At 43.2% G+C, this 12,697-nt stretch overlaps 1 protein-coding gene across 3 annotated transcripts in view; it reads right to left on the bottom strand.

The window, feature by feature from the left end:
* Positions 1 to 12,435, bottom strand: part of DNAH8 (dynein axonemal heavy chain 8) — a 125,952-nt gene extending 113,517 nt beyond the window's left edge. For 2 of the 3 annotated variants that reach the window (XM_083604432.1, XM_083604434.1), the window contains exons 1-8: positions 12,190 to 12,435; positions 10,340 to 10,818; positions 8,773 to 8,907; positions 6,602 to 6,686; positions 5,675 to 5,823; positions 5,178 to 5,367; positions 1,890 to 2,053; positions 472 to 648 (exon numbers count right to left, since the gene is read on the bottom strand). In XM_083604432.1, coding sequence (XP_083460558.1) covers positions 472 to 648; positions 1,890 to 2,053; positions 5,178 to 5,367; positions 5,675 to 5,823; positions 6,602 to 6,686; positions 8,773 to 8,907; positions 10,340 to 10,786 — 1,347 coding nt within the window. In that variant the 5' untranslated portion in view covers positions 10,787 to 10,818; positions 12,190 to 12,435. Of the gene's footprint in view, positions 1 to 471; positions 649 to 1,889; positions 2,054 to 5,177; positions 5,368 to 5,674; positions 5,824 to 6,601; positions 6,687 to 8,772; positions 8,908 to 10,339; positions 10,819 to 11,772; positions 12,124 to 12,189 lie in introns of all 3 variants that reach the window. The other variant, XM_083604433.1, reaches the window with a different exon arrangement.
* Between the last annotated feature and the right edge of the window lie 262 nt (positions 12,436 to 12,697).

The raw sequence follows: 12,697 nt of genomic DNA, 5'->3' as shown, positions 1-12,697 counted from the left end.
TAAATTATCATGCCGGTTGGTATAATCACTCTGCTGTACATTAATGCAATAAACATAACAGATTTTTAAAATTATAGCTAAATGGTGGCAAAGGAACCTTTTGTGTCTATGTTCCTGTGAAGGGTTGCAACAGTAGTGGCAGTTACTCTGAATTAATTAAATTGGTTTGATAAAATATAGTCCTACATATGTGGCATACCTGGCCTTTGAGATGCATATTTTAGGACTCACCCTATTTTTGTGATTGCCAATTGTTCTAAACTGTTTTTAATGCTGTGCTGCATTTTAAATTATTCTAACCCACCCTAGGACCTTAGAGTGAAAGATGGGTAGAATAATATTAATAATAATAATAATAGCTGTGACAAAGGGATGCCACAGACACACTGTCATTAAACAAAATTTATAACATGCACACATACATTTTAAAGCAATGAAATAATTTCTTATTAAAGAATAAATTAGAATTACCTTTATTATTTTGGAGCGTGCAACATTTAGGACATTTATGACAGCCTTGCAATTTTGTCCTTTGATCTGTTCAATAATAAAATTAAACTTAGCAGACATACGCTTCCAGTGTTCTAGTTCGGTCAGAGGACCTGAGTCATCAGCTTCCTTTCTCATCTGTTCACTCTCAATCAAAACCTGAAAAGAAAGAGTGTTACGTATACAGAAAGAGCTTATCACTTGGTCATAAATTTCACATTCTACATAGCCATTATAAGCTCTGTCAATATTCCATTTCCTGCAACGAAAACATAAGGGCTGGTCACGGATGCTGATGGGTGCAAACTAGATGAAATTCAGCTTTTCTAATTTAATTTGCACATTGTTTTCTCAGTCCTTACTCCTGCCCCCCCCCCACCAATAGTCTTTATTGCTGGAGTATAATAGCACCTGGCACATTTATTTATGCATTTTCATTAGTAAATATAACTAAACTGTCATACTCATTCACACCTGCTGATATTGAGATAACTTAATTCAAATGCAGCTTATTGTAGACACTATGCTGCTCGTACATACGTAATGTTGTACTCAACAAAATTCCAGCCCATATCCCCCTCCCACTCCCCCCCCCCCCAATTTAATATGGATTTACTGTTTCCGCTGATTATTTATTTATTGGATTTCCCACACAAACAGTAGATCCAGATTAAATAATATGAGGCAGCGTTTTGATGAAGACAATGTCAGGTCGATGCTGCCGCAAAAAGCTGCATGCATGTGCAAACATTACTCTGCAAGCAATGTGCTTCCCATTGCTGTTCTATCCTGTTATTTCCTATGAAATGTGTTTTGCTGCATTTTCCCGCAAGCCGGCTCCTATCCAAATTAGGAAAAAGAACTGCATTTTAAGCAGGCAATGTGTACACAGCCTAAGTCCACAAGAAAATGCCATGTGGAAATGGCAATAGCTGACAATCCAAAGAAACTGTTTGGGGGTGCAAAGGGGAACCAGCCATGTTCAAAACACCCCCCTCCCAAGTTACAACATTTTCAAGAATGAAATATGCAAGTCACATTTATGAATAGCAATCTGTGTCTTTGGCTGTGGAAGCTGCCAAAGCAAGTTCCAGCCAATTAATTATTATATTTTATTTTAAACATTTCCAGGCTTCCCTTCCCTTTTTAGGCTGCCCTTCAGTAAAACAATCATGACAATGTAAAACAGAATAAGAAGCACAACAATATAAAAATACAAGATATGATTTCTAAACGATGTTTTGTTTTAAACTATGTATAGAACGTAGCCATTGAATCTCACGTCGCCTTGCAGTTTTTCCAAGTAAATGTAATACACATATAAACATGGCATTCACAGTGCTCCATATATACTGGAGAATTCCTGGTTCTTCATAGCTAAAATACAAAAAGAAACTTACTTGCTCAATTTGCTTATACCATATCATAAGCACTTCCTCTAATTGATGAACCGTATCAGGATTAGCAGCTGCTGCTGTCACTTGCTCAAAAGACTGGAATTTACTGAAGTCAATATAATCTATTTTTTTCAGCTGTACTGTCCCTTCAATGCTCACTCTTGCACCTAAAATAAATAACAGAGAATGTTGTGGGCCCAGGCGCATTGAAGCCATGGGCAGCAGGGGTGAGGCGTGGTGAAGTTGCAATAAACACAAGACAACAATCTGGAATATAAACAGGCCACAACTTAATTGATTACAGATGTCAGCAGCTTTTGGCACAGGCATTGGGTGTGTATCCTGAATCAATCAACCCATCTGCGTGTTGATTATTTGGCAGGGTTAATGATCATCTTATGATATACATCAAATTGGGGCAACTCCCACCCCCAAGATCACCATTTTGGGGGTGCTATGGTCCATCAGCTCTCATCTGGGTGTCTGGACAGAAGCACACACCCACAAAGACCCATCCCTTTGATGGGATACCCGACTCCTTGGATGTGACAAAGATATTTGAGAGCGGAAGCAGTAAAGGAGTCTAGAAATGTTGTAAAATGCTGAAAAGCTGCAGAATCATTTGGGCATGCTGAATCACTGTGACTCATCTTGAGGATGATACATTCTCTGTATAAATATTGTATCTGCTTGCAGGCAGACTCAGGTGGTGGGGTGGAGCCTATGCTCTGTGGAGCCTGTGCTCAGTGGTGGAGACTGTTGGTGCATCATGCCTCTGTGTGACTCAGTAACTCTGTGTATGCTCTGAAGCTACAGTCATACCTCATGTTACGTCCGCTTCATGTTACGTTCTTTCAGGTTACGTCCCATGGCGACCCGGAAGTACCGGAAAGGGTTACCTCCGGGTTTTGCCGCTCGCGCATGCACAGAAGCGCGAAATGACGTCACGGGCATGCGCAAAAGTGGCACATCGCAACCCATGCATGCGCAGATGCGCCACTGTGGGTTGCACTCTTTTCATGTTGTGAACAGGCCTCCAGAACAGATCCTGTTCGCCACCAGAGGTACCACTGTAGTTTAATCTTCTGTTCACTATGCTGTTATTTGCAAACAAGTTTATTTTAACTCAGTAAAGCTTTTATTCTTTTGCTGAAGAAGACTCTGTGTTATTAATTTATGCTGCAAGACATTGGACTGCGGAGGGGGGGAGAAGCTCCCGACCCCCTGTCCTCCTAGACTGAGGATCCAACCCAACATAGATAATGTACTCAGACTCTACCATTTGATCTATAAAAAGTGTTCCATTTCAAGAGAAGACCAAATGCATTTTGCATACGAGTTAAGCAAGTGTCCTCTCTGCCCTTGAGTGGCAACAGGTAACTGCTCCTCACAAACCTCAATAGAAAATTCCACCTGCAGGAAACAAAAATGCATGGAGCAGGGGGCCCAGAGGTGTTTTGAAGATGAGCAGGCAGAAGGGAGCCCAAAATTCAATTAAACATAAAACTTATTTTTCTAATGCAACAATAATTTTCCTAGCCTTGCATTACTCAGAGAAAAAAAAAATAGTTTCACAGTGTGAAACAGTCACATTGCTGTGCTGAGTTAGGCTCCAGTGTTTTCTAGATTGTGCTATCAAAAGATGCACTTCACTGAAATGTCACAGCACTTAGAAGCTATAGTGCATGACATTAATGTACATAATAAGTCCAAATGGCTTCTTACAGCAGAGAATTCAACCATGGCAATATTTTTATATGAAAGCTAAGATACTGTGTGCCTGTGGCTTTCCTTATCAAAGCAGAACATATTTTGATAAATATTTAATAAATCTATAGTCACATAATTTTATGATAACTTTGTAACAGTCTATCTTCTTTGATTAATATAATAGTCTATCAAAAATGACATACAAAATATGTGTTATGTCTTCCTTCATGAGATTTGTGTTATTTTTATTTGCTATATTATGATTCATGCTGCTTTGATGAGACACAGATTCTCTGATGTTAAGAGGTACCTTTCATCACTGCTATCTACAGCTTACTAGATTTTAGCCCCATCCCTGCATGCCAACTTTGACAGATGGGCAGGACGACCAACCTGTCAAACACCTGCTGTCATTATGATGTCAGATGATGGCCAGATGACTTGCTCCATCCACCTGTAAGAGGCCCTTGTGCTGTGATTCCCAAGCACCAAACAACCAGCTGGTTGATAGGCGCATGGGAATCGCAGTGCAAGGGAATTTGGCAGAATTCTGTTTTAAAGATACAGTAGAGTGTGTGTGCCCATGTCTGGCATGGTTCTCTCAGTGCCAAACAAGGTGTGCAGACTAAAGGCACATCTTTGGGTGCTTTAGCTGAGATCCTGGCATTGCAGGGGGTTGGACTAGATGGGCCTTGTGGTCCCTTCCAACTCTACAATGCTATGATTCTACAAAAGGCCACAGACTCTGAACTTGCTTTCACAGGGCTTTGTTGAACTGGACTGATCCTTAGAGTCAGCTGCCTTGAGTATTTGGTTAAGTGTTGGGACTTGTTTTACAGTGTAAGAAACACATCATAGAAACATGCCTCTGGTGGTAATACAAGAGGTACTTTGTTAGGACCTGCAGGCTCCTGTAGCCTGAATCAGACATTATCTTCTTGGAAGAGGAAAGGGAGAACCCCACAGTACAGTCCTTAGTACATGCTGGGACCAGGGGGAGTTGGCTCACCAGTTCACCAGGACACCCACCCTTAGACCTCACTGAGTCCAGAGACTCAGGCTGAAAGCCCATGGTTGATGGGAATAAGACACAGTGCTAAAGGCTGGGTGTTCGAGACAGACAAAGAGGCACACAGTGTCTTAGGAGGTATTTGTTTCAAAACCTAACAAAACTATATCCCCACCCTGATTTGACATAGGTAATCCTCATGAACAAAGGATCTAGAGATGCACAGTTGCTCTGTGGACATTGCCATTTAGTTGCTGGGCAGCAATGGACTTAGTTGTATGCAGGTGGGGTAAGAAGTTTCCTGCTGCTGTTCTGTTTTTGTCAGAGACCGACAATACAGTTCTCGTCTAAATTCCTGTCTAGTGTATTCTGTGAGCATTCCATGACACCTTCTCATTTCGCTCTCTCAACAAGTGAACTTTCACTTGTTAAATGAGTAAGCATGCACAGATTCGTCATGCACCGCATGAATTAGGAGAGAATCCCTCTTATAAACACAAAAATGGCATAATACTTCAAAATCAAACGTCTGAGATTAATTGAGCTCATTCCTTTCTCACGGTAGGTCTTACCATCCAAAAATGCCATATATCTGTTCAGCGTCTCAGTAAAAGCCTGTTTTTCAAACTCTCCCTGCTTGGTTTGATTCAAAGCGCCCCAATTACTTGTGGCAAGGACAGATGGCAGAAAAAGATTTGCGAGGATATTCTTGATCCCAAGCAGGAGCCCTTCACTTCCTTCCAGTACTGAAAAGTATATGTCCTTGAAAATCAAGCATTAAGATAGGTATTAGAAGTCAAAAGCACAAAAATCAGTTATGCAACAGTCTTTGAGGGTTCTAAAATTAATAATCCTCTCTCACCTGCCTCCAAAGGTGTTGAGAGGAAAACTCCCTCCTTCCATCGTATCCTCTTGCCTAGTCTTAACCAAAAGGGACCTAAAACTGGGTCTCCACAGGGAAATGTATTTCACCTTCCCAGAAGTCCCTACCATTTATGGAACCTCTCCCCACCTGCCACCGCCCTTGCCTATCTGATGGATGTGCTGCAAATGATGGTGGCGAAAATACCTCATGCATAGTTTTGACATTCACAGCAGTGTCATTCCTGGCACGTACAAAAAATAAACACAGCCCTTTGAATTTGTCTGGAGATTCGTGTACGTACAACTTCATCATTTTGGTTCCTTTCAGCACTCCTGGAATTGTTCTACCACACTCTGAAAACAAAAAAGCACCTTTTTAACAACCATAAGGTCTCACTTTTATCTGAAAAATGCTATCAGCTGCAATGATGCATAAAGTGATCTAGTTACTGCCATGAGCCCAACCTATGCTGCAGTCACATTTGATAATTTATTGCAATGTATGCAGCATAGATTTGTTTGGTTTCTTGTGTGGTTTCTTGTGATGTGGAAACCAAGACAAAAAGATTTTGGTACCATGCAAGAATGCCAGTAAAGATGGTCAATTGGGCTCCTGTTTCCTCAACTTGGGCACTGCAAATGAAAAGGCTCATCCTTTGCCCAGCCAACCAGAGGCGAAGCAAAGGCCACTAATTATGAAAGCTCTAAGTGGACAATTTTATGAGGGAGGAGGTGGTCTTTCAAATATAGCACTAAACCTACATTTTAGGGCATTGTGGGTAATAACCAGCACTTGAATTGTTATCAACTGTATTTTTTTATTAATAATGATAGACAGGTTCCTGGTTAGGCAGACTGTAGAAGTAAAAAGAAACATGGCAGCCTTTTATATTAGAAATCCAGGGATTAATTTTGGATGTCATACTAGCTAGAAGAGCCAATTGAAGCCAAATTGTGTAGTACTACTACCTAACGGCTGGAGGCGATATCAAAACTCAATATTTTACAGCCTCTTTGCTTATACTGTGGCCTCATGATTTACAGAAGTTTATTACCTGATCCAGTGTGATGAAAAGAACTTCTCAATTTCACCTGAGATGGAAGGTTAAATAAAATAATTGCTAACATTTACCGAGACCAGGAGCTTCACCCTCCTGATAAATGAACTTCAGTGTTCTGCTTCCTCCTTTGACCAAAAAACTGTCAAATGCTTGTAACTGTTGAAATGAAAAAAGGTGGTTCAAAGTCAACATCTTGCCAAAATGCTGAATTATTTTTATTTAAAAGAAAGCAACCTAGCTTAGTAAGAGATTACATAGTGAGTTACCAAACATTTTCATCAACACTGAAAGAAAAATGCAAGCTGTCTTTGTCTTTTTCAGAAGTATTTCCAGCAGCCATAACTACTTTGCCGTATGTGTGGTTTTCTTCTTACTTTAATTTTGTAAACAAAACAAACCTTTAAGGCATATCCAACTAAGCTTGTGTATATTGCATGCATTTAAAGCAAAGTGAATGCACATCTGCCGCCGCCCCCCCCCCCAAAAAAATCCTGGGAACTGTAGTTTGCTAAGGGTGCTGAGAATTGGAGCTCTGTGTTGGGTTAACTTCCCAGGATTCTCTTTTGGGTGGAGTGGCAGCTTTCAATGTATGGTATGCACACAGCCTAAGTCATCATAGAGTAGATTCCTTGAAATCTATAGTCTTAAGTTAAAACCATTGGTGTCAACTGGTCTAACTCTGAGTATGACTAACACTGTATATCACCTCTTATTCTAATTTTATTCCACATTTAATCATTTCCAGAAGTGTGGGCAGATCCTGACTTATAGGGCAATCTTTACCCCCGATGCTGTTAGCTGGAAGAGTTAGGCTGGCAATGCAACCATCTCTCCACTGGCCTCTGTCAATGGATAGATGCACTGCTAGTGTGTGGCCTCAACTCTGCTCAAGTGGGTAGTGGCTTGTGGAATGGCCACCAAACTGGGTGCTTTTTGACAGTGCACTGATGACTTTGAATCCCCAGAAGGGTCTAGTCCCCAGGATCTCCAGTTATGCTAGCCTGGTGTTGACATGCTTGAAGTAAATTAAAGGAAAAGCAGGACAGGGGGTCGGAATATCATCCCACCTTCCACCCAGGAACAAAACAATTGGGAGATTCCAGCATGGATTCACTAAAATCAGTAGACTTCAGTTAACATGAAGGTTTGTTTTCTCTCTCACACACAATGTTAAATTAACACATGAAGTATAACTGCATCACAACACTGGCTGTTTAATTGTTAATGATCTCTAAGAGAGAATTTCCCTTTTTCTCTGTTCCCCTTTCCCTTTTTGCTTACTCCTCTCACAGCTACCAATCCCACCACATGCACACACACCACACAGACATGTAAGGGACAAAGTTGAGACCTCGGTACTCTGTCCCCAAGCACTTCAGGAAGAGCATCGCAAGAGCCTCTCTCTTATGATAACAGTTCAGAAGCCCTGCTCCTCAATTTAGTGAACGTTGCGAGTCACTATAATTGACCATACACTTGAGCTCTTGGGACTATCCTAAATTCTTCTGAGCTGCATCCTCTGTGCAATTTGCAACCAACAGGAAATCTGACCTGGAAGAAGCATGGGTCTCCTATTGGTACTGTGCGATGGTTGTCATGAATCTGATGCTAATAAGCTTGTATAAACTTAAGACAGTGGTTTCATCCAGTGTGCCATGGCACCCTGGGGTGCCTTGAATGATGGTCAGGGGTGCTGTGGGCAACTCTGGCCTCTAACCCTCTTTCATTCCCTCCTCTGATGCCCTTTCACATCTCTGCCTCCCAAAGGTTTGCACAGCTGTTTGTTGCAGCAGGCCTGGCTACAAGCTCCCCAGGCAAATGGTGCCTCTGGGGCTGGCCAGGGGGTGCTTCCCAGGCCCCTGTGGAGCGGTGGGAGGAGGCACCTCTCTTTGGGGCAGGGGGGGCAGCTCAGAGAAGTGGGAGAGCAGCTGCAGTTGCCCAGAGCACTCCCAAGGAGAGGGGGGAAGAGAGGAGGCTGAGGGAACACTCCACAAGGGAGTATGTTCAAAAAAGGGTGAGAGGCTGCCAGCTCTACAGGCAAGGGGTGACACTACTGGACTCCTGAGTCCCACAGGGGTGCCGCAGAAAGAGTTTAGTTGGTCAAGGGAGCCGTGGACCCCAAAAGGTTGAAAACCTCTGGCTTAAGAGATGAATGTGTTGACGTTAAGAGGATTGAGGATTTAGTAAGCAAGGCTTTAAAAAATTATTAACTGTAGAAGCAACGTCTGTAAAGCAGACTCACTGTTGGGCCATCTAAAATTAGCTCTTCCACAGTTACGACGTCTAGTCCAAGTCTGTCTGACAGAATTTCAAATATATATTTATATGCGGCATTAACTTTCATTTTCCGGCCTTCCCTGGCTTCTTTAAATCGTGCCTAATGGAAAGAAAATGTGTTAAGAAATAATGCAATTCTGACTTCTTCTTTTTCCTGCGAAACCTTTGTTTCCTAGGTCCCATAACCATACTGCAATTACACCTTAGTATGTGTAATTATAATAATCACATCTCCCCGCCCCCTCCTGTCGTGCTGGCTCCATTCCCCTCCACCTTTCTCAGTTGTCTCTCTTGCATACTTTTCTGTATTGTCAACCCATCTTGGTAGTGCTGTATAAATAAGCAAATAAATAAAGAGCATATTTAAAACTTTTCCGTAAACTGATTCTATCTAATACAGCGTGGGGGGCTATATTGCCCTCTGGAAAGCCTCTTGAGGGCCACATGTCAGTGGTGGTTAGGGATATAAGTGACAGGGGGTGGCTCAACAAATGTAAATTGTACCTTTCTACAGTAAGTTAGTTTCCATGCACACTCACACACCCCTCTGTATCCTTCCAGGCAAGCAAGAGGCACTGTGGGAGCTCAGGCATGTTACAGCCAAGCAGAAACATTTAGGGTGTAAATTTAACGTGGATTGGTAACAGCTCTGAGAGCCAGACAGAGAGGACTCGAAGACCGCATTCGGTCTGAGGTCCTCCCCACCACCTGCTCTACTGCTACACTTTCATTTTTGTGTACCTGAGAATTTCTCCATTACGCTATCTCTGAAACAATAAAAATAAAAGAACAATGGTTGAGAGCCTGAAACTACATTATGGTTGCGGAAGGGCAAACTCTCGGCACAATCTGGAATGGGTTTGGCTAATATGAGATCAACTACAACAACTCCCCGCCAGTTCAAAACATGCCAAAAAAACTCCATTGTCAGTTCAAGACAAAACTGCCAAGAAGAGGAGGCGGCAGAAGCCGACGGGATAATGCTCTGCCTAGTTGAGGCTTTGAAGGGATCTGGAGGATCTGCCCTGAAACATTACTAGTTTTAAGTCAGTTTCTATTCTCTGTAGTAATGCAGGGATTGGGTAACACACTTGAACTACCTGCTGTTTATATCCTTTCCACCATAAAGACTTTTGAGTGCCAAAAGTTGTACCTAGTTAGTATATTGGACAGGAAAATATCAACTGAGTACAGTGGATGCTCGGGTTGCGAACGTGATCCATGCGGGAGGCATGTTCGCAACCCCCAGTGTTTGCAACCCACAGGGCATGTGCGGGTTGCGATTCAGCGTTTCTGCGCACGTGCAAAGCGTGATTTAGCGCTTCTGTGCATGTGCAACCACCAAAACCCAGAAGTAATCCATTCTGGTACTTCCAGGTTTCGGCGGTCCATCACCCGAAAAAACGCAACCTGAAGCATCTGTAACCTGAGGTATGACTGTATAACGCATCATCTCACTAATACATGCCTAAATTTAAGTGGAAGGGCTTGTAAAACACACACACACGCACCCCAAACTCTGACACACAAACCTGTTTTTCCTTTAGAGTTTCCTGCAGAGACTGAACCCCACTGGTGCTCCGGCGGAATTTAGATGTCCTACGGCTTGCGGCGTCTGCCGGCCCACGGCCAGGGGGTCTAGGTCGACTACGTTCAGAAACTTCTTTAGGTTCTTCCTCTGCAGTTTCTCTGGCTCCGTCCTCCGCAGCTTCTCTGGCTGCGTCCTCGGCAGCTTCTCTAGCTCCTTCCTCTGTTGGACCAGGTCCAGAGTCTGCAGCCTCTGGTCCCCCAGGGCCGCCGAGTTCAGCATCTGCTGGGGGGCCTGCGTCAGGATCTGGGGGAGGCTGAGCATCCTCTGGACCCGGAGCAGCATCCATGTCCGTGGGTGCCTCTGGTTCAGGAGCAGGCTCTTGTGGTGCAGCAGCAGGCTCTGGAGCAGCGCCCTCACCAGCACCTGGAGCTTCTGGTGTCTCCTCCATTTCAAATGCTAGTGCGCAAACAACGTCTGTGTCTATATGATAAAACAAAAATTAGAACACCAGTCACCACAAGGCTTGGGTTAGGCACTGGAACAACCTCCTAAGAGGAGTTCATCTCCACAAGGTGCCAAAGGTTGCACTGACTGAAGTGTTAAGACAAATTGCTAGAGGACAAGAACAAGCAGAGACATTTTCAATAGATGATCAGAAATAAAAAATAAATAAAACTGAATTCCTTTTTTGACTGGAAGGCAGACAATAAAATCATTTCAAAACATTTACTGTGTTGGCCTGAATATAAGCCGCACACGCAAATAAGCCGAACCTTTAAAATTTGGGGGCGGGGGGGGGGGAGAGACAACACATGGCAGTGACCGAGTGGTCTGAGCAAAAAAATGTGGCCCTAGAGGACCTGCACAGTGCACTGGGAAATGATGGGGGGGGCTGCTGAAGGCGCCTCGACTCTTCTCCAAAGTGACAACCCTACACGGTGCAGCTGGGGGAGATTTGCATAGGGCGGCAGCAGCAGCCTGCCTGGGCACTCGCAACCCACCAGTGGCTGCCCCCCCATACCGTGTGGCCCCCCATCTCCCTAACAGCTGTGGGGGCCTGCTGGGCAAGAAGAGACATTCTACCGGGGGGGGGCAGCTCGCCTCACGCTGTGCCAGGCTTTTTGTAAGGTCACAAATATAAGCCACACTTTAATTTTTCACGGTCAGAATTTGGAGGAAAAAATATGACTTATATTCGGGCCAATAGGGTATTACAGCACATGATACTACCTCTTTCTTTTTAAAAAAAAATATATTTTTTTTTATTAAACACTTTCAACATACCAAATTATCAATCCAAATAACCAATTACGTTATTTTTCTCCTTCCCCCCATCCCTCCTTCTCCCCCCCGCCAAGGACTTCCCTCAGCTCCCCTCTCTTATTTCTTCGTACATATTGTTCTCTGCATGTTATTAATTGTACATATCCTTGCCTTATTTGTCATGTGTTCAACTAATAAATTTGTGGATGTTTATTCAAAACCTGCCAAGGAGTCCAAGTCATTTTGTTGCCTTTTTAAATAATTTGTAAAAAGTTCCCATTCTTCCTTGAAGTCACGATTGTCCTTGTCACGCAGTTTATATGTCAATTTAGCCATTCCGCATAGCTCATCAGTTTTTCTTGCCACTGTTCTTTCATTGGGGTTTCCTCATTCTTCCATCCTTGTGCTAAGACTATTGCCGATACTGCCTCTTTCGCCGGACCACTGAGACAGGGTTTCATTATACTGTACAGAGGGCCGCAGGTCTTCCTCCATAGGCTTGTGTTCTCCAGTTTTCCTCCTCTAAAACAAGACACAAGATGTCAAGTATTCCCCTCTCTCCCAACACAAGAATGTCCTCTGACTTACCTTGTTCAAAAAGATGAATGAACCACTAAGACAGTCACATTGAATTCATCCACTGAGATCAGAGCAGTTTCTCTCTCCTCTTCAGAACAAAATGAAACCAAGGGATGGTGGGTGGAAGAATTCATAAAAAGCCGACTCACACAGCTAATGCAGTTTAAACAGGCTTCCAAGAACCCACCTGGGACTATATGCGGAAGGACACATTACATTCTAAGGTGTGCATGAACCACACTGGCAGTTGGGCACAGAACCTGCCCACCCAATAATGGGATGGAATCATGATGCATGCCCAACTGTAATGTTGTACGGTTGCTTCCAGAAAACCTGTTTATGGAGTGTTCATCCTGACCTGTTCGCACAACATCTGTGTGGATGCTACACAACATTGCTGTCAAGTGGCAGTTGTTCCACATTTCCCCACCATTACTTTTACCATGAAATGTCTTATTTAAAAAAACAAACCACCACAAACGGTTTATTGCACAGAAGTGCAGCAGTGCTGTTGCTA

This window comes from Podarcis filfolensis (genome assembly GCF_964270895.1).
Source record: "Podarcis filfolensis genome assembly, chromosome: 3".
Classification (NCBI taxonomy): Eukaryota; Metazoa; Chordata; class Lepidosauria; order Squamata; family Lacertidae; genus Podarcis; species Podarcis filfolensis.
This window is presented reverse-complemented; position numbering and strand designations above follow the sequence as displayed.